Here is a 22,219-nt window from a genome sequence, read left to right as displayed (position 1 = left end):
ACCATTGTCTGTTACGTGCCAAATCTATACTGAATAAGACTAGTTCTATCCACTGAAAACATTCTTGTATTTGTTTGGGAGATTGTTTCATACAGTACTCCATTATATTCAGTTCTGCTCTAAGCAGTAATGCTGAAGCATTCATTTTATATTAGCACAGGGGAGATTTTGAGGTTGGGTGATTTTTGGTGGTTTTTTTTTTCATGGTGTTGTTGGGTTTTATTTTTAATTTGAGCACAGCTTTTCAGTTCAGAAATGTCTGTCTAGCGTAGCACACAGTACATACAGCCCGAGGCTTAAACAGATTGCTGCCTTCTGCATTCAGCCTATTCTTGGTAAAATTTGTAAATTGAAGTAAGAAAACCCAAACCAACCAACACCCTCTACCCCCTCCCAGTAATAACGTTCTCTGAAAACTTACTCTCTCCTTCAGCTGATTCACTTCAGCTATTGTTACTGCATGTTTCAATTGTAGCTGAAAAACAAACAAACAAATCATATGGACACACACAAAATGGCATTTGAAATACTAGTTTTAATTATTTGTCCATGATCCCCTTATGCTACAATAAAAATGGTTTCAGGAAGAAAGTCAACTTATTTTGTCAATTACAGAACCAATCATGAGCTTTTATTAAAAAGTTGAACTCAAATTAAAACCGAAAAGTTCCATGGTATATTCTATCTGCTACAAAAATCAATTCATGACCACCTATAGCTAAGAATCTTAGTTTGCTGTATAGACATTAATAAAAGTGGATAGTTTAATATAATATTTTAACGTGCCAAGACAATGAAAAGGCAGCAATGCGCTCATGATGAGAACCAGTACACAGAATCAAGTAAAACTTTACTAGTACTAAGTATTTTTACTTATCAGCGCTTAAACATGCTGGCTTTGTTCTAAAATTAAGCCTTGTATTTTACACCACAAATCTTTATAGGATTATTCAAAATAAAGGCTACACCTAAGCCAAATGTAAAGATTATCCTTAACGTGTCTTAAGAAAACTGTGCAAGTGCAAAAGAACTTTTTTTTTGTCAACGATTAGTTAATTCTTATATCTCCCTTTCCATTTGTAACCTGGGGGGTGGGGGTAGGGGAAGGGTGCTTTTGTTTGGCTTTTTTGTGTTTCTGGTTTGTGGGGGTTTTGTTGTTGTTTTGTTTTGTAACAAAGCATAGTGCATCAAACATACATTAAAACAAATGAATCCATGACTACCCTTCATTTAGATTGCTAATAACAGCACAGTAATGATTCTAGCTGAGAATTTAATTGTATCCCAAGTAAATATAGCAATTATGAAAAGATGCTGTAGCCTGCTGCTATGCTTCTTAACCTATGAAAACTGTAAATGTTCTCTAGTTATCATTAGCCTGAAATGTCAACTTCCTCAATATAATCAACGTTATCAAGAGATCAGACTTAAGGTCTCCAAAATACTGATTCTTTACTAAAATAAGCTCTTGTATGCACAATGGCATCTGACAAAAGTTTATTTGCAGTGTATTTTTTCCCTCCAGAGTGAAATGACAGGGACTTACACCTACCAAAGTATCCCAGACCCCTAAATGCCAAAGACTACACCACTTATATCCCCATCTAAATTCCGCAGACCTGAATAAAGCAAATGTGCCCATTTATAAAAACCTTGGGAAAAGGGAACCCAGTTTTCCAATTAAGTTGGGATTCAGTCTGGAATGCCCTATTGGGTTTACAAACTCATTACCTCCAAAAAATACACCACAAAAAAAACCAGAAGGCATCACCTGAAAAAAACCTCCAAACCAAAAAAATGCACATCTACAGAATAAAGTGCAGACCTCAGGGACTACAGCAAGAGATCAGATGTATATTTCTTGTCTTCCTGAAGAGCATCTAACAATCACTCAAGATCATTTAGAATGGGTGTATCTGCCCCACCATGCTCCCCTCATAGTTAAAGCCATTCTACTATGCAACAAATAAATACAATGTCCAATGAGCCAAAGAAGAACTAAGAGAAGCATCATACCTATATAATGCAATGTTCAGACAACACAAGAAGGATGTGATGTTGGGTTCTACTGCTTGTTTTCAAGGGCTTTTTTAAATTTCATTTAAATCAAAGGATCATTTAAGATAATATAAATATGTACAGGGAAGCAGAGATCAGAAAACTGCAGAAGACCTACATTTCAGGGGACATTTACCAGAGATTTATGGCAATGTTGGGAAAACAAGCCCAAAAGCACAATGAGGGGGACATGTAGGAGATTATATCCAAATTTTACAAGGTTCAGATGCATCCCAATCAATCACAAAGAATATTTAAGAAATTGCCACCACACCTCTTTAAATTTAAGAAGAGACTGTGCCGAATCCATATCCAGTGGTAAACCAATATCTTCATTGTCAGGAAGATCAAAAACTTCTACAGATTTTCCATGTAAATGGGACTCGTATGTATCATCATCATCGTCATAGTCATCATCCTGACAAAATGGGAAAATCATAACACACACACTTTGCATTATGGTAGCAGCAATAACAAAAACACAGGAAATCCAGTCAGTTGCAAATTTTTTCTCAACTTGTTACTATTCCTTTTTTGTTTCTTACACCTAGGATAAGCTTTGAAGATGACTTGCAAACACCTTCATCAACGTTCCACAAAAGAGAGATGAGTAAGCCACACATGAAGCAATCACACACAGCTAATACTTCAAAAAGCCTTTTGGATTGTTGATAAATTGGAAGGATAGCAAGTATATGTGCCTTGTAATAATAATAATGTATGAAGTTTGTAATTTCTGGTTTTAACAAATTACTTGTTCTATCTTTTGGGGTTTTTTGCTTCCATTTGATTCAAAAAACTTCTACTCCATTTTCCGAAGTTATTGCATGTAGTGATAATGTACTTTTAAAAATATATAGGTATGGCATGATATTTTACCTGCTCTGTATCATCATGAACATAGTGCTGCTCATACAGACATCTCTCCTGCTCTAAGGTCTCACTAATGAGGCGTGCTACTTCACTCTGAGTTCCTGGCTTCTCTCTGCCAATCAGAAACCTGCAGAAGACAAATAGATTACTGCAGCAAAAAGCTTAAGATACGCATAAGAAATTAAGTTTGCCTTACTGTTGCCATCAACAATGTGTTTGTAAAGCTTTCCGATTACAGTTTTGTACTCTCCATTAATGAAAAATGACAAAATCAAAGTAATATTTCACAGAAAACATACGTACCTCACCGTGCCTTTGGTGTTTTTTAGTACAGTGGCTGCAAAGAACTGAGTCACTCCTACTAGACTTATGCCATCAACCTCAACAATCTGATCATTTACTTGAATTCTGCAAAATAAATTATTAGCTATCAGTTCAACAAAAATATTTTGGCTTAACAATTTCTTGACAAGTTTCACTGAAAACTCACTAGTATTTATAATGAGAAACCATGAGTCTCAAAAAATTAACTGCTTAAAAACCACTTCTTGATCCGCAGCTTCTGTGCAGATCACCAATTAAAATTCACACAGTATTTGTCCTTCTATTTTTTATACTATTTACATAGTGATTGGTGATTTGGAGTGTCAACATAATTTTGTGGCACTTTTGCACACGGGCACATTCTAAATTGTTCTTATATGTGCTGTAAGCAGATCTATGCTTATTTTGCAAAAATATTCCCTATCAAATAAAACCCCTATTTAAAAAAACAACCCTATGACATAAAGCAGGAATGCAGTATTTATTCAGTTACACTCAGCTTTTATACTTATATTCACAGTATTTAGCATATCCAATGAAAACAACTGTGCTCAGTTAAAAAGTTGTAAAAAGCATAATCAATTCAATTTAAAACTCACCTTCCATCTCTCTGAGCAGCTCCACCATCTGTTATTGTTTTTACAAAAATACCTAGTTTTTCCAGTCCCTGATCAGCACCAACTCCCATTCCAATAATACTGATGCCCAGACCACTGTCACCTAAGGGATTAAAAAAATCTAGTATTAGCCACATAACACAAGAAGCAGTGAGCTGCTTCAACGTGTTCCAAGTCCATCCTCACAAAAGATATGAAAATTTACTAAAAAAGGACATGTTTTCAATCTAGATGCTACTTAAAGCCTTTTTGTTCTGTAGTTACAACTGCCTATTAGATTCAAAGCTTCATGAGAAAGCAGGATCTATGAACTGTGCATATTTAGTGCAGATCTGTCACTCAGTAATGTAGCCTTCCTAACTTCAATTAAGTATGACAACTTGCACTTAGTAGATGCCTGTCCAGTTAATGTTCACTAAATTCTACACAATTAGTCACAAATGAAAGCCTGAACACGCATGCAAAAATTCAAGACCTAAACTCAGGGAAAACAGAGTTTAAAATTGTTTATAGCTTTTGTGCGCACAGTATCTCTTGCAAATGTTCAAGGTTTGATTTGCACCTTTTTCAATTTCCACAGGAAACACTTCCATTTTTTCCACTCTCTTCTCAAGTTCATACTCAGCTGAGGCTGCCACAGGGTCAACTTCTTCATTACGTCTATCATAGTCTTCATTTGAGTAAGTACTAAAAACCTAAGAAAGGTAACAAAACTCCTTTTAGTGCTTTCCCATCCCATTCCAAACATGATACAATCAGAAGAAAATCAGTAAGGAAATTGAAGGGGTATTTTTAAAGATCAAATTTTCTAAAAAATCATCAATTTAATAAATATTTCATAAATCCGGTCCTGTCAAGACAGTTTCCAACTTGCACAGAAGTTACATTTTACATTTCAAAACAAAATGTTAAGTACTTTGTGTGTTGCAAATGCACCAAATAGTTAAAAAAAAAAAAAAAAAGAAATCAGTCAAGGAAATCAGTCATCTCCTCTTTGATATACTGTGACTTTTTTTTTCTAGAACTACATTCCCCCAAATCCTTCTTCCTCTCTTCTTCCCTCCCCCCGCATCGTCTGCCAATTGCAGCGCTTCAAACAGATGCAGTTTTCTGATTTTGCAAGGGAATCATGCAGTTTCCCAGGAAAAGGAAATGCCTTGTTACACACATCACTATTTTTAGGAATCACTCCAGCTGAATTTCTGAATTATTAAAAATACAAGATAAACAACTCAAATTAAGACAGAAATCTAGAAATGAAGAATGAGTTACTTGCAATGGGTGAATTTTACTTACCAGCATGTTTATTAATTGTATTTAAAGTCATAAGCCAACAAAAAAAAAAAAGAAAAAATACAGAACCCCCAACTTAGCTGAAAATCAAGGTTTATCTACTTAAGTCACTGAGTGTTTTACTCAACGTTACTGAAAGATTAAAACACACTTATGGACCTCAGCTGCAGCAGCTACTCCCGACCAAGAACGTGCAGTGCTAACACAAAGTTGATGTATGCTGGCTTCCTATGTTTGTGTAATTTTTGCATTTTCCCACTAAAACTACCTAGACAAGTAACTGCAACCATGTAAATCAGGCAATTAACTGCAATTAACATTGTCCCAGTGAATTCACATCTGCTAGTATATGGTGTTAGCATGGCAGTAACCTCAGACATAGGAAAGCAGTTATTGAAACAGATTACCTAAAAGCACCTAATAGAACTCAGTATTTCCCATGGGGAACTCACTGCTTCACCTCCAGACTACAGCTGGAGGACAGTTTCACAAACTCTTCACCACATCCTGCAAAGCAGCTACTCCACAAACATGGCATGGCCATGTCGCAGTCCAGTAAGTAAGCAAGATTAAATGCACTTGGCTGAAAGGGAAGGAAGAAACCCACTCTTGGAAGCCTTTTGTTTCCCCCAGTAAAAGAACCTTCGTGAAAAGTTGTTCTTCCTAAGTCTTGCTTAAAGGTACATAATTTAACAAACTCCTTTGGACTATCACACAGACACCAGCGGGCAACAACTAGACACATAAAGACAAGGGCTGCACTTACAGTACCCATCTTCCTTAAACTTTACAGGAAAATTTGCAAAATAGACAAAGAAAACCATCCAAACGGTCTCAAGTATCTTTCGTCTAGCACTGTCAGAAAAAAAGGCAGACAAGTTCTATAATTTAGTCTCTCTCCTCACTCCCAAATCAGTAAATAGGATACGGAGCAGAAGCATTTCACAAGGCACTGTTCTGCCTTTGGAACAAGACCAGTCTAGCTTGGTTCCTTTCCAACCCAATTAAAAAAATCAAACACCCCCCCCCCCCAAGAAATCAAAATACAGTCAAGTTATAAGAAGACAAATTTTAAACTAACAATAAAAAAAGAAGTTAATGAGTGGACAAATGCTAACCCGTTAATGAGAATATTTGAGTTTTTGAGAACAAAAAATCCCTCAATACTGGGGCATTATGAAAAAAAAATCAAGTCTGCTTATTTGTAAGCACACATATGATCTAATATTAGTAATATGACTAAAATAGGAAAGATCACTAACTACCAAAAAGCTGAATGAGCAAAATGGGGAGATTGGTAGCAGTTTTCTGGAGACACTGACAGCTTATTTTCCTGACTTTTTACAACTCAGGGGTCTAACTCACAAAGCAGATCACTCAAGTAGTCACTATCTACTGAAGAATGACATTAGCAAAAGGACGATCAGTTCCTTACACAAGCCTTTCTAAAGAGCGGGAAATGTCAGGGAAGCGAAGTTGCATCATTGTAACAGCACTACATAGGTTGCAAGTCCTAGGCGCGCAGCACTAAAATATCTCTGGAATTTCTAAAAATTACTGAATATTTTTCCAACTTGAAAGTAATAGCATTGTACTTGCAAGTCTCATGGAATTAGCCCATTTTGACACAAAATTGACTATAGGAATTGACCATCTGCCTGGAGAGGATCACAGAATTTAAAACTAGTGGTGGCTTAGATTCCAGTGATGTTTATAACTGTTATTCATAAAATAGCAGCACGAACATATATACATGTAAATGAAGATTACTAATATTTATACACAATAGCTTTTTAAGAAAAACCTATCTGAAATCAATTCTGACTAATCCACTAAGAAAGAATTCATGCTTTCCTCTTAAGGTAACAGATGGCAAGTGTGTGAGAAAGTTTAGATAATATTCTTAAAACATAACCTCACAATTAAGACAAGACAGACCCATTTCTAAACAGTAAGACACTCCCCCTCTCTCACCCCTCTCATCTTCAGAAAAATAATTTTGAGGAAAAATATGAATTTACAAAAAATAGGGGAAAAAGTTACATATAACCAGAAGCTAAGCACTGCAATTACAAGACAAAAAGCAAGAGCACACTAAGAAAACTATGGCCAAAGAGTCAAGGGCAAAACACAAACTTTTATTGTGTACTTGTGGAAACACAACATGATACTCATCTTTTATAAGATGGAAACAGTAAAATTGTTGATACTAATACAGAAAACACAGAACTTCTCAGCAAGTTGTTCTTTCCAAGTAGCAAAACTAACACTAAACACAATTAAAACGTGGATAATAAATAACACACGTTACACAGTCTGGAAGACTGATGAGAAAGCTAAACACAGTTCATCCCTGTGTTGTGTCTGACAGGGTTTAGTCACTGAATGCATTAGGGACAAAAGAAATTCTAATCTTACTATTTAGAAGCTACTACTAGCCAGAGATTATAAAGTTATTAGTATGCAAGTGATATTTTTAAAAGTTGCTTTAGCAAACACAAGTTATCGTCTCAACACAGGAGAAATCGGATGAATTTTATTGTGGCAACCGGGTGAATTTTACAAGCCTTTTACTATAACTTGCTACATATCCTGATTAGAAGGTGATATATATATATAGGAGGTTATATATCCAGAAGGTTAACCTAACATTAATAACCTCTGGATCCTGTCAAGGTAATAAGCGATGAAAATCCTGTTATCTGGGGAGAACGGGGGGAGGGAATAAAAGTCTTTTTACACTCAAGACCTCTTTTCTTCAGAATGAATAAAAATAACTTCAATCAAAAAAAGTTCTGAAAGAGGGCTGAATTTTTAAGGATTATTTGCCTTAAATTGCTAAGATACATAACCATAATTTTTCAAAATATATAGTTAGTACTTGCACAGTAAATGTATTTATTTAGAGACAAAACAAACTGTATTTTTCATACCAGGAAAATTACTAACTTCTTGAATTCAAAACTCAGTTTGTATCTTTCTATGAAGATGCTAACACCAAGGTAAGCACTCAAGAAAACCCCCACAAAATCCCCAAACAGCCTACTGTCTAAAAGACCCTACCCCTCAGTTCCTGTTACCGCACACTGCTACAAATCTCCATCCTACTGCTATCAGAGAAAACAGCATTATCACAGAAGAACAAGAACAACCTCACTTAATTCAAACTCTCAGCAGCACTTAAAAAGAAAAAACTCTACTTAAGAACTATGTTAGTTTTAGCAGAATGTTGATCTTGTTAGAGGGTTAACACTAATTTACCACGTGTTTGCATGAAATTGCTACCCAGCATAAAATACAGCCCAAAGACCTCCACTCCCATATTAATTTCTAGCAGATAGATTAGTTGGTGCCTGATCAAAAGCAGAACACTACAAAGTAATTAAGCTTACGTATGAAGAAGCCAGTGACTGCCCAGAAAGGCTCCCAGCTAACTGGAACAGAAGCAATATCAACATTTCTTTAATGTTCTCAAGTCATAACGGCAGTATTTACTGGAAAGCCTCACGGCACCTGCACAGGCAGTTTAAAGTAATACTTCACAGCTGAGAGAGGCACTTGAGTGTAACTGACACCTGCACACCACACCTAGCAATGACTACACCAGTTGGTTCACATTTCTTCTGAAACCCTATTCTTACTTTTAACATAAGAGTTCACTGACACTCAGTAAAGCCAAGCATTCAAAACACAAGTGGTTGCCTCAGGTAGTATTATCTATTAGTGAACAGTTTCATCTTTCCACATTGGTATGTCTGGCAAAGCATGAAGTGCCCAGGCAAATACAAATAATCATTTGAAACAGTAGCACTGAAGTAGGACTGAAGTATAATGTACACTTTACAGTTTACTTTTACAATCTCCCTCTTCAGTTAAAGTAGACATCTTATTACTGCTACCCACTCTTCCCTCTGCTTCTGAAAGCTACATAGTATTTCATTACCACTACTTCTTCTATTTTAAGTGGAAAGTATATCTGATTTTAATCAACTCATGCTATCAAATGCTTTAACCAGCAAACAAATATTTTGCTTTAAAAGAAAAATAAATAAATAAAACCAAACAAAAAAAAAAAAACCAACAAACCCACACTTTGACTCTTCTTCAAAAAGTATTCAGAATGGTTAGTAACTGTTAAACAGGTTAACATTATAAGCCATTACACTCGACGTAGCATGTTCTGTTACCAAAAAGGTGGAGAGGCAAGTTGCACACACTTGCACGCTTATCTTGTAGCTCAGCATGACAATCAAAAACACCAACCATGTCAGTTTATAAAAAGACAACCTTGTTTCAGATCTACCATACAGACAATTTCATTATAAATTAACCAGGATTTTTACCAGTATTACTATTCTCCTCTTAATTCTCAATAAACCCAGTAAAATATATTCTCTAGTTCTGCATTTCACTGCAGTAGCAAAGGCACTGGAGTTAGCAAGAAAAACAACATGGTAACTGTTTCAGTTGGGTTATGCTACCTACTCCAGAAGGAGAAACACTCTCAGGTATTTTGCTTTTAAATCCCAGTAAAAGAAATACTGACGAGAGAGAAAAGCATCCATGAAGATTCAGTGCATTGATTTTTATTTTTTTTTCAAACATTCAGAGCAGGCATTAAGATACGATCCACCTTCTCCCTGTGCGGAAGCAGAGCTCTGTTATAACATGGTTGTGCTCCACCACCATCTCAGATGAGGTGGCATTGCTCTCTGACTGACAGAGAGAATGAAAAATTCCAAATAAATAGGATATGACCAGAAGAGGCAAAAACTAGTCACACTATCACATGTAAGGGGGCACCCAAAAAAAAATCTTATCTTCTGAAAGGCTTTGTATATAATTCGGTTATGAGTGTCCATAAGCTTCACAGGTATCTTGTTACCACCAGTTTAAGCTTGACTATCCAGAAGAGTTAGATATATGTGTTAATTTACTATTCAACAAAACAATAGTCTTGACCTGATCCAATCCGAATAGCAAGAAAATTGGCAAGACCAACTTCAGAAGAGTAACAGTCGAAACAGAAATAACCTGACTGTTTTCTAAAGGCCAGAAGATGAAACAACAACAAAATAACCCTGCCATACCTGAATGAACTAATCTCTAGTAATACTGTCACTAGCAATGATCAATACCCTGGGTCTGAAAAGGAGGATCATGAAAAGGAGACAAATTGGAAAGTGATGGTGGTAAATGATTGAGAAATACATGTAAAGAATTTTCATGTTTCCTTTTGGAATAATACTTCATTAATCAATAAAAACGTAAGAACCCTGCAAGAAACTCTGCTACACTGCACCTCCATGATCTCAAGATTACAAAATGTCTAGTCAGATACAGAGGCACACTTTTTACTGATGTCCTCCTAAGTGTTCATCTTCTCTGTTATGTTAGAATTATATGAAAAAGGATAATGTTTTTTTTTCTGTCAAAAGGTAAACAACAAAAAAGTTTCAGCTACTGCCTGTTCATTCTTTATCTGTCTAGGTTAAGCATTCTCAGCTGCTAACAATGGCAATCCTAACCAAAAAGATGCTGAGTATTTCAGAGCTTAACTGCTGAGATAATGAACTTGTCTCCTGCAAAATAGCTTCTCTTTGCTGACCTTCATCACCTCCTCAGCATTTCTTTGGTCTACATCTCCCATGAAACCCTCAATTGCCTCCTGTTCACCACCTTTCCTCTGTCTTCTTCTCCACAGCTGTTCTCAAAGCAAAACAGAGCACAGGCTGGACATGTATAGTCACCAGCTAACATTAAAAAACAAGTAACTTAAACTAAAGCTGCAGCCCTGCCACCAGCAAGGGCACAACCTGCAACTCTGATACAAGAGCTATTTTTTCCCAAACCAAGCAGCATTTTTAAAATAACTTTAAGAACATCTCTCTCTTCCCGTCAAATCTGGGTGAGTTTAGAAGCTAGAGGGTCTGAAAAAGGAGTGAGGACAGACAGGTAACATAACCTGTCATGCTTACTGCCTTTATCTGACATCCATAACCTTAGTGCTGTGAGGCTTTCCAGTAAATACTGCCATTATGACTTGAGAACATTAAAGACTACTTGTCTGTAGCTCTGTAGTACCATCAAGTGCATCAAATAGGGCAGCCAGGATGTCATATAACCACATCCAGGGAATAATTCAATTAGAAATACATTGAGATGTTAATGTAAAGAATTAATCTGCTCCAGCAGCGAGGCAAGATATAAAAAGATATTCTTTGCTTTTCCTGTTCTGGTTTAGATTTCTGCTCTACAGCCCTATACCCTGGACTCTCATCCAAAGATTCTTGAAATGCCAAATCAATCTACTATTGTGAATGTCACATATCAAACATTTCCTAAAAAATCAAAACAGAAAACATATGATTAAAAAAAAAAAATATTCCAAAGAAAGCTTGAGTTGAAAGTGCTTCTTTCTGGGGAGATGAACAAAGGTCATGGAATCAAAACATAAAGACATCAGAAATATTTGATATAGAACTTTCTAAAGCCAGATAAATCTACATACAGAATTAAATGCATTTAAGCTTAATAAACATTTAACTTCTTAACTGAAGTAAGAGTTAAAAGATTATCTTTCCTCAAAACAAAAAAAAATCCAACTAGAAAAACCCCAACTAACAAAATTTTCACACACGTGTGTGAATATCCCTCCAGTTAATATCCATGTTTTTTTCTTACTATTAAGTTTAGCCATCAGGAAATGCCTTACTCTTAGATGCAAGCAGAACACAACAGGGTTACTTTTTGTGAAAAGTCACTGAAAAATACTGTGAAGAGTTTGAGATAAAAATATGAAGAAAAATTTTGATGTAAAGTCACAAACGTTGATGCAAATGATAAACAGACCTTCAAAACAATTAAAATGAGTTGCAACACACAAATTGTCATTGCAAAAGATCCCAAAGCACAATGAAAATACACAATTTGTGTCAAGGAAAAAAAAAGGCAAATTACCTCACTTCCCACCTACAAATCAGTTCTGTTAAAATCTACTCTCAATTCAAATCTGTTTTTCTAGAACAACCTACATCCATGTCACATACTTGTTCCTTACAATACAGAAGTGTCTTACAGAAGTGCTTGACCAACGGCCAATAAATAATTGCCCATTTATGCAGTCAACAATTCCCTAATTACTGAAGATACTCCAGGGTTTTGGTAACTTCTACTAGTTTTAGTGTATTTTGTATCCTTTTCTGTGTATTTTGTATCCTTTTCTGTGTATCCTTTTCTGCACCGAAGTTAAGGTTCAAAAATCAGAGGATGTATTAAGCTGAAGCACTACTCTGCAACTTTAACAATGTTCAGGAGACTACACATGGACTCAGAAAAACTGCATCTCCTAGAAGTGGTAAGCATTTACAGATAATGCTGTTATACAGGAAATCTAATTCAAGTTATCTTCATTTACTGCTTCATTAACATCCACAGTAAGCAGTTCTGTACTAAAAAGATTAAAGAGAATGCCAGCCTGAACAAGATTACTGTTTGTGCCCCAGCTATACATAAAACAGCTCTATTTCAATGCAAAACAAACGGCAATTTTATGAAGAATTTCCATGTTCTCCCAGAAGCAGCTGATACTTGGCTGGTTAGAACAACGCACAAGCTATGAAACCACTTTCAGTTTCCTTATTTAAGAAGTAAGTTTGAGCATCTGCTTAACTGTGACAAATATAAAAGTAAAGTCTTAATGAAGGTTTGGTTTCTTGTTTTGGGTTTTTCTTAAACTGCGCTCTTGACTTAGCGATCTTAAAGTATTATTCACAAAGAGCTGGGAATTGACACTCCCGTGTAACATAAACTGGATAGCACTGCTAATTAACAAGAATTATGGAAGCAAATATCGCCTGTACTATCTTTTCAGTTTACCTGAGCTACAGGATTTCTATGGACCATAAATCACTGCAAGAGTTAGTCACAGTGCTATTAAAGGTTTCCAGGACAAAGTTTGACGCAGTCAGAGGTAAAAACATCTCAAGAAGTCAATTTGGAAATAAGCATTTGTTTTCCCAACGGAACGTTTCGAAATTACAAATGCCAAACAGCACTCAGTCATTACATTTATGTTAATTAAAACTTTCCAAGGTAATCATATAATTGAAAGTAAGTTTAATCTCTACATTACAAAAGCAGAGTGAAATATAAAGGGATGATAGCACAGTTACCTGACTATTATTTGCACTGTCTGTAATGCTGATTGTTTACATAGTTTATTCAGAAAACTTCAAGACAAAGACAAATTCAGTTCCTTTGCAAATACCCTGGACAGCTGAGTGTGCTCTACATTCCTTACTGGCTTCATATGTGACAACAAGAGACTATAAATAGCTCATGTACCATAACACAAACCCAGTCAGTGAAGTTCTGCTAATAACTGTGCAGTATTGCTCTCATTACTACTGCAGGAAAAACAAGCAACCAAGGCATAATGTTCCTTAAGGTCTACAGAGATCAAACAGCAGCAGGACTTAAGAGTCAGGTCACCCGCAACAAATAAGAAATCTTCCCACATGTAATTTATCAGCAGCTTCTACAGAATTGAAATTTTTATGTTAAGAAGTCTCATCTGTGCTTATTTTCACAGGCACAGGGCAACAGAAAGCAATGGAGTAGTTGTGTAATTATGTCCCATCTTTCCTGAAATTATCAAATTATATTCTTAAACCCTGCTACAGATGTCAGCAATTATGGATCTCTAGCATGGGTCAGAAGTAGTGCTAACATTGTTAGCTACCATACACATCCCCTGGGACCTTCACAGACTCCTTCTTTCACTCAAAAAGCCTTGACAATTTTACAACTGACTAGAAACTTCCAAAACAAATATCAACCAAGTTCTCTTTGTTGCTGCAGCATAAATACTCTTTTTAGGGTGCCCGTGTGTAAGTTATATCCATTGTTTACATACATATCCAACTTCTCTTTTGGGTATATCAAGTACAATGGTCAGAGCTCCATCACTGCAGAACACTGATGATCTGAGAACGTGCTTTTCCTTGCCCAAACACCTTCTGAATGTTCTGAATTCTCCAGCTCTATCAGACACCTGCTAGACAGCAACTACGAAAGCCAGGGATGGTTTCTTCATAATCACTAGAGAGGTGCAGAAGGGAAGCAGCAAGAATGCCAAGGCCAACCTGGCCTCTCTCAGGAGTGTCAAAGGAATAAAATCACAGACTGTTTTCTCTAGTGGCTCTGAATGTGTGAAATGGCACTCACATTTCAGTCAAACTTCTTAGTCTAAATAATGCTGAAAACAAAAAGAAGCTACTAAAATACATCTTAGACCAGGAACAATCTGTTGCTACGCCTCAGGATTTTCTTTTTTTTTTTCTTTTTTTTTTCTCCCCTCTTCGAATTGAAGATAAAACTAAAATCTATGCATAAAGTCAAATAAGAGAGATTTCCTTTTGGGAGGTGAAAGTGGGATTTCCTACAAATTTACTGAGGTATTAAAGGTACATTACTAAAAAACATTTGGGAGAAGTAGGAAAAAAAAAAGTTGGAGAATTCTTTATTTTGGAGAGTACAAAAGCTGAAAACCATATACCAGGACTCGTTCCCACTAAGTAGCATAGAAAATATGAAACAAAAATGCAGACAAGGGGAAAGAAATCATTACTTAGTCATGAACAACAAAGGGGAAAAAGCTATTGAAAATGACATACAGAAATAGATCCCTACACTAAGTACAGGGAAGATACAGTCAAGGTTCACTGAAAAGGGATAAAGGAATGCAAGTATCACAAGCTTCAATTTTAAGGCCTTAAAAAGAAAGTTCACTGACCATACTGCTATAAAGTACAGTGTATTCTGCCAATCCAAGTGTGGCACTATGACAAAAACTATGTTATTTTTAATGGAAAACTACGATATTTTTAATGGAACAGTTGCTACCAACCATTCATCTCTCGGTTGTGTAATTGATAATCTGGTACAGGTTGGTCCCTGTGGCTTTCAGAGAAGCATCTGTAGTTGGACAGTGCTAGTTACAAAAAAACTCCGAGTTTTATCTATACAAGAACTGCCACCACAGTTGGCACAGAGATTTCTGCTAGTGCTTTCAAATAAATCTGACATAGACATAACAGAGAAGGCAGGGAAAGTCTGTTACAGCCACTGCTTCAGCAAAATTTCAGCAATAATCAGTAAAACCCTGCCTACAGCAAGCATGGTCAATGAACATTCACTTAAAGCAGACTCTACATGGCACTTTCCTCAGATACTCAGTGCACAAATGCAAGGGGAAATGGACTGATGGCCCTCAGGCTCTCCCACAGCCCTCATCAGACTCATTACGCAGTTTCCAACAGTGGCACTCTCCCCTTCAGTGCTCCAGGTCACCACTAAAGCAGCATCAACTATAAGAAAGCCATATAAAGTCAGCCTGTCTATGAAGAGACTATAAAAAAACCACATGCAACAAAACTCTCATTTTGACACACCCAACTCATTTTCTGAGGTACAGCACTAGCATGTGTTAGCAAACTGGGAAATCACAGCTCTCCACTGCAGGAAGTACAGGAGTCAACAGAATTTTTACATCCCTCTGATCATTGAAAGCAAGCCCCGACTTTATATGAACAAAGTGTAAAATTGTTTATTAAAGATGACATTTTTCATTCACGTAATAGTAGAAGAACTATGCTTGACAAAGCCTGGACTGTTTCCCTGCTCCGCATCTCCCAATTCTCCTCCCAAACTTCAAGAGGGACTAGAATAACTGAAGTCTGCAACAACACTATGGGTAAATATGGTTTGAGTTGTGGACTGATTTAATTTACAGGTATTTTTGATAAGGGAAGATCAGACACCTAATCTTCTTGTTAGCACTGTAACTTACATTGCTCCTTACTATGTGGTTTGCCCTTTTTATAACTTCTTTGCCCTTTTAATTTCTGCAACTTCCTAACTCCAAAATACTACTGGTAACACTCCTAAAGCTCGCTCACCAAGCCAGGATAAAAAACCCCAAACAACATATATATGGTTATTATTAGAAAGAATTCCAAAACCTTAAATAACAGGAACTAGACATGGTATTTTCTCACAGTTAATCCTGACAAGTCTGAACTTGGATCTGAAGGTTTGCTATGGGGGTTTTGCTGTTTTGTTTGGGTTTTTAAATTTTTGTACAAAAAGTAAAACTGACAAAATCCTTCCTATGCAATGCCTCAATTTTAAACAAATTACGGCACGTATTAAAGGTCATGTTTTTTGTATCTATTCCTAAAAGTTTAGCATTCCTGAAAACATCAAGTAAAATCTCATGTTTCGCTACACTATCTTGTGAAGCTGCTGTGATTCAGAAATCACTTGTGACTACTTCATGAATATTCTGAGCAAGATAAGTTATTTTTGAATAAAAGCCATAAACTTTTAAAGGGTTTTTAGAGCTTTGCAAAAATAAACACCAAAAAAATGTATTCCCCAGGTCATTCTAACTACAAAATTATGATGAAAAAATATACAGAAAATTCAGATGTACTGACCTTGATGGGAGCTGTTGAGAACTTGACTTTTCGGTCTGGCTGAGGATCTTCCTCTTCAGAAAGTCCAGGGAACTCCTCATATTCACTGTCATACATACACTCCTCCTCCTCTCCCTCCAAACTTTCTCTGCCTTCAGGCCCTTGGTTTTCTGGCTCGGTGTCCCTGTCATCATCAAAAGCCACATTCTCTATTCCAAAAGCTCTGAAGTCCTTGCTTTGCTTTTCCAACACTTGCTCCTCTTCTTCAGTACCCCCTTCCTGCTCTAGAACATCTTGAACTCGTGTAACCGAACCATCTCTCACAGACATCCCATCCCTTTCTTCTTCCTGATGGCTCTCGCTACCTTCTGTAAACTCTTCTACCACTTCCAAGGCGTAGTTGCTCCTCTTCCCTTCTTGTACTTGACGTATGAGCAGCTGATCCTCTTGAACAACGTGATCTTTCTCCAAACCGTCTTTTTCATGCCCTGAGGTTTCATCTTGTGTAACCAGCTCTGCGCAAGTCCCCTCCATGCGGGAAACCCTGGAGGGAAAACCATCTGATCTCCGCTGAGCTTCCTGACCAGATGCACTGCCCATATCCCACAGGCTTCTCTCAAGTACCAGTTGCTCTCTTTTGTCTTTTCCAAGTGCCTCACTCAGCTCACCTCTGAGGATCACAGGCACTTTGGTGGGCACAGCCTTCTCCTGACATCCTTCAGCAACAGCAGATGAATCCAAACTGTGGTGACCTCTCAGAGGGTCCTGATTTAGAGGACTAGCATTTTTGGAAATTTCCTTGGATTCATCAGAATCGCTGTCACCCAGAAAGCTTTCCAGCCTTCTAGAAATGGGCCCTGCATTCAGGAACGAGGATTTGGAACCACTATTGGGAGGCTGCTGCTTCAACTCATCATTACCTTGATTTTCAACTTTCTCCAGCGCAACTGGAGGACTTGCTTCTGTATTAAAACCGTGGTCCACCACATTGCTGCAATCAGAAGCTGAACTGCGCCTTTTCTTATCCTCAGTTCTTTCACATTTGCTGGGGGAATATCTGTCCACCGAGCTCCGCTGTTTTATATTTCTCTCAAATAGCTTCCTAGTCTCTGAAAACTTTTCTGCCAGGGCAGCTTTGTCCAAGTCTGATTCATCGTTGCTACGGATGGCCTTGTCAGCAGCAGAAGGCACAGATAATGAATCCACAGGGCTGCTGCAGGGGCCGGTACTTGTATTAAGAAGATTATTTTTTTGGACAATGAGGAAAGACGGGCTACCTGGAGAAGGTCCATACTCTGCTGCTGTGGCCCGGCTGATTAATTTGGTCTCAGCAGGTGGACTGCTTTCACAAGAGGGTGTAGAAGAGCCTCCCATTTGCAGAAACATACTTTTGATCTTGTGCACCCTATTGCCATAAGTGGCAGCTCTGCCTCGACTGTGTGGGTCATTTCCCCCTCCATTGGAAGAGGTACTCAGCTTCTGATGCAAGACTGTTTTGTTGGAAGCGTTTTCGGGATTGTTTATGCCATCAAAAGAGCATTTGATAGCGTGGAAATCAGATTTATAGGCATTTCGGTGTGGGGAAGCACTTCTTAAAGTCCTCTCCCCTTTGCCTTCGGTTTTCATCATTGTCAGAGAGAAAGCTCCCTCGACTCCTCAAGAAGAATGGGAAGGACGGCTCCCAGGCACAAAGCTTCCACCCTCCAACACCAGGCAGAGCAGAAGATCTGAAAAGCAGCTTTTCACTGGGCCGGTCTCCCCACCCGCACTGAAATGGAGCGCAGGGGAGTATACGTGGAGAGAAAGAAATCAAAGCTCGTAAATCGCCACATCGGGTATTATCTCCAGCGCGGACCGCGGTATCCGGAGAGCCATCTGCAGAGAGGCAGACACTTCGCATTAACGCGGGGCCCCGCCGCTGTGTGACACAAATCCGAACGAAACTCGGGGTGGGAAACGCTGCCCGAGACCTCCCGGCGGGATAAAGCCCATTGTGTCAGCCGGGACGCGCGGAGCCGGCGACTCCCGCCCGCCCGGACACCGACCTGGCGCTTCCAGCGGGAGATGCAGCGGCAAGCGGCCCCCCCGCCGCTCCCGCCAACGGCCCTCCCGGGCCGGGCCGGGCCGGGCCGAGCTGAGCTGTGCCAAGCCGGGCCGGGAGGCGGGGGAGGGGGCAGCTCCCGGCCCTTCCTGCCGCCCGGGGGAGGCTGGGCCCGGGCCGGACCCGCACACGCACCAAGGCTCAGCGGGGCGGAGGGGCCCTGCGCCCCGTGCTGCCCGGAAGGGGGGAAGCAGCAAGTTTCGGCCCCAAGTTGGGGCTTCCCCGTGGCGGCGCCTGTGCGCCGGGGGCCGCCGCTGCACCTCGCCCTAAACTTTCCAAGCCAGCCTACCTGGGGGCGGGGGTCCCGCCAGCTCCTTCCCCTCAGCGCTGCCGGCCGCCCAGCGGCCGCGCACACCACGCCATCATTATCCGCCGCCAGCCGCCTTCCTCCCTTCCCTCACTCCCGCCCCGCGCTCCTCACTCCACCTTCCTCCCTCCCGCCCGCCCGCCCCTCAGCGGTGCCGCTCCAAACCACCGCCCTCCCGCCCTGCTCTCACGCTGCATCGGCGCCCTCCGCCGCGCTGTGTCTCGGGCCCGCCCGCGCGCGCTCCCTCGCTTGCACACAAAGAGAGGGAGCGGCGGGCGCGCCCTGGCTGCGGTCGGCGTGAGGGAACGGAGGGGCTGGGGGCGGCGAGGGAAGCGCCTCCCGCGCTGGGATATACCACGCCGTAGCGGGATGCGGGTTTCGGGTGATACCATGTCGGGGAGGCGGCGCTGGCCGGTCGCTTCTGGCGGGTCACTCACCGGTCCTGAGGCCGGGTGAAGCGCCGCGGCTGCGACTGCAGACGGCGGCAGGAGCTGAGGCAGCGCGAGCGCTGGGCTGCCGGCGGCGGGGAGCTGAGCGCTATTTTTACAGCCCGCAGGGCAGCGCAGGTCCCAGATCGCGACAGCTGCTGCGGCCGAGGCTCTGACAGTCGGAAGTAACAACAGCGCCAAACAGCCCTTTTTAACCCTCTTCCTTTAAAGAATGCCGTTGTTAACGCCTCCCGAACAGGTAGGTACCAAACCCAAGCGGAGGCACACGGCAGGGGCCGCTGCCTCGGCCTGGGAGGCACTAGGCTGGTGGTACGTCGACATGCCCGCGCAGGCCGATGGGGCGAGCCTGCAGCGTTTCCTCGCACGCTCCCCGGGCTCCCCGAGACTGCGGAAGCGACGCCCATCATCGGTGGCCTCAGGCAGTGATAACTGCTGTTTTGCAAGCACTATTGCATATATCCAGGTCTTTCCTTAGTCCGAATAAAAGCACTGGCGTAAACCTTTTTATCTGTTAAAGGCAGAGTTCGGATGGCTGCCTGGTTTCTAGTGTAGGTACTTCCACAGGGCATATGTAAAACCCACACAAAGTCATTAGGAGAGCACTGGTAGTTGCCAGTTATTTGGCAACTGTCATTACCAAGTTGTGTAACAATTATTTACAAGTGTAAGTGCTCTTCGAAAACAATTGTTTAATCCCTCATTACTCAATGGTGAAATACATACATTCTCTTAGACATCCCAGCTGACTGACTTAACTGGGAATCACAAAGCCCAGAATATTTCACAGCTTGATTCAACATCTATGGTACAGTTTCAAATTGGCCTTAATCAAAATTTTGCAATATAAATGTTATTATTGACACATTTCTGCAATGTTTTGTTTTTCTAACACAAAGCAAGGGCAAAATTGTTGAGACATTGTCCTGTGTTTTCAGATACCACAGGAACAATGGCTTTTCACCAAGACTTGTCACTACAAGTCTTGGGCACACTTGGAAACACCATTTTGAATAAAACTATTAATACAGATAGTTTCACTGTAAGAGTAACAAATGTTACTTTGAGAATATGTAGGTCTTATCTACAACAAGTAGTGGTTGTCTTTCTCCCACATGCTCCTGAGTGTTGGTAGATCGGGTTGAAATTGCAGGACTTAATCACCACCTTTCAATAAACAAGGCTGCAAGAGAATACCAAGTAAATGTTTCTTTGCCAAGCCAAAGGTAAATGCAAGGTTGCTCAGCAGCTTGAACACTGGGCAGAGAACATTCTGTGTACTGCTTGGAAAGCCTGGCAGTACGTAGGAGGCTGTTCAAAGGAAACAAAGGCACAGCTCTGGAACAACGCAATAACAAAGCTCAAAGCTGCTTTAAAAAATGCCCAGGGAAGTCAGAGGCCTGTGTGCTGGCTACAAGAGACTGGAGCAGGAAGATACTCTGATGTTCTCCCATGCTCGAGAAGGCAGGAATTGTAATTACAGTTCCTGAAAACAGATTAAATTGCATCAAAGGACTCTTATTTCCTTACAATTTCCCATCCTCACTAGGAAAACATACTGATTATTTTGGCTAGTGGTGCTGCTTAGGAAGGACAATATTTATCAGGGTCAAATGATGTCTAGTGAGGAAAGTCTCTGAACTGCATTCTAAGTGAACTGGTATGAAAGAAATAATAGAATTGTTTATAGAAGCAATGAGTTTGAAGACCAGCAGAGTTCAAGATAAAGACCTTTGGAATTTGAGCAAGAAGTCTGGGAAGGTGACGTAGTTTATGATTTCATCATAGTGAATAACTGCAATAAAACCTGGGAAGAGTAGCTTATGTATTCAGTCTGTGATTGTTTCATTGAAAGATGGTGAAACAACAGTGAGTAAGTGAATAGTTTGCACTGAGCAAGAAGCAACTGTGTTTTGTCATCTAAGCTTATTAAAAAATAGGAGTTTCAAGGGGGACCTTGGCAGCTCAAAATCTTTCTGGGGGAAGAAGGAATCAGTGTTGCTGTATATGAACTCATGAATCTAATGAAGACAGGCAAAGAGGAAAGTGTGTCAAAGGAAAAGAAAATTGAGGGCACTTCCACACGCCCAGTTGTTCAAACTGCCATGGAGGCACAGTGTTTATCACAGTATCACAGTATGTTAGAGATTGGAAGGGACCTCAAAAGATCATCTAGTCCAATCCCCCTGCCGGAGCAGGAACACCTAGATAAGGTTACACAGGAACGTGTCCAGGCGGGTTTTGAATGTCTCCAGAGGAGACTCCACAACCTCCCTGGGCAGCCTGTTCCAGTGTTCTGTCACCCTCACTGAGAAGTTTCTTCTCAAGTTTAAGTGGAACCTCTTGTGTTCCAGTTTGTACCCATATTTCAGTATTCATTCTGATTACAGAGGCAATATATGTGCAAAAGGAATTAATTTCTGTGGTCATTAGAGGGTGATTAAGCATCTTCTGAATGTAGCAGGGTTCCTGTGTCTACTCTTGTCCCACCTTAGCTGTTTGAAAATCCCTCTCCTATTGCACACATGACTGTGCTCATGGTTCGGGGGCAATGTTGACATTGAGGAACATCATACATTTCCTATGAGTATATAAAAAGAGTGGCTAAAACAGAACTGAGCTAGGAAAAGTATGCTCCAGAGGTCTGGATGAAAATGACATTCTGTTACTGGTATGAAATTATCTCGTAAGAAAGAGCCAATAAATATGTAAAAAGGTGA

At 39.9% G+C, this 22,219-nt stretch overlaps 1 protein-coding gene across 5 annotated transcripts in view; it reads right to left on the bottom strand.

The window, feature by feature from the left end:
* Positions 1-19,409, bottom strand: part of LOC133226640 (neurabin-1-like) — a 42,010-nt gene extending 22,601 nt beyond the window's left edge. For 4 of the 5 annotated variants that reach the window (XM_061380414.1, XM_061380439.1, XM_061380429.1 and 1 more), the window contains exons 1-8: positions 19,036-19,192; positions 16,667-18,520; positions 4,435-4,567; positions 3,855-3,975; positions 3,235-3,339; positions 2,938-3,058; positions 2,333-2,476; positions 422-475 (exon numbers count right to left, since the gene is read on the bottom strand). In XM_061380414.1, coding sequence (XP_061236398.1) covers positions 422-475; positions 2,333-2,476; positions 2,938-3,058; positions 3,235-3,339; positions 3,855-3,975; positions 4,435-4,567; positions 16,667-18,274 — 2,286 coding nt within the window. In that variant the 5' untranslated portion in view covers positions 18,275-18,520; positions 19,036-19,192. Of the gene's footprint in view, positions 1-421; positions 476-2,332; positions 2,477-2,937; positions 3,059-3,234; positions 3,340-3,854; positions 3,976-4,434; positions 4,568-16,666; positions 18,521-19,035; positions 19,193-19,243 lie in introns of those variants that run through there. The other variant, XM_061380421.1, reaches the window with a different exon arrangement.
* Between the last annotated feature and the right edge of the window lie 2,810 nt (positions 19,410-22,219).

Source organism: Neopsephotus bourkii, unplaced genomic scaffold (assembly GCF_033783945.1).
Source record: "Neopsephotus bourkii isolate Nb327-2 ecotype Australia unplaced genomic scaffold, CSIRO-AGI_Nbou_v1 NB_196, whole genome shotgun sequence".
In the NCBI taxonomy this organism is placed as follows: domain Eukaryota; kingdom Metazoa; phylum Chordata; class Aves; order Psittaciformes; family Psittacidae; genus Neopsephotus; species Neopsephotus bourkii.
This window is presented reverse-complemented; position numbering and strand designations above follow the sequence as displayed.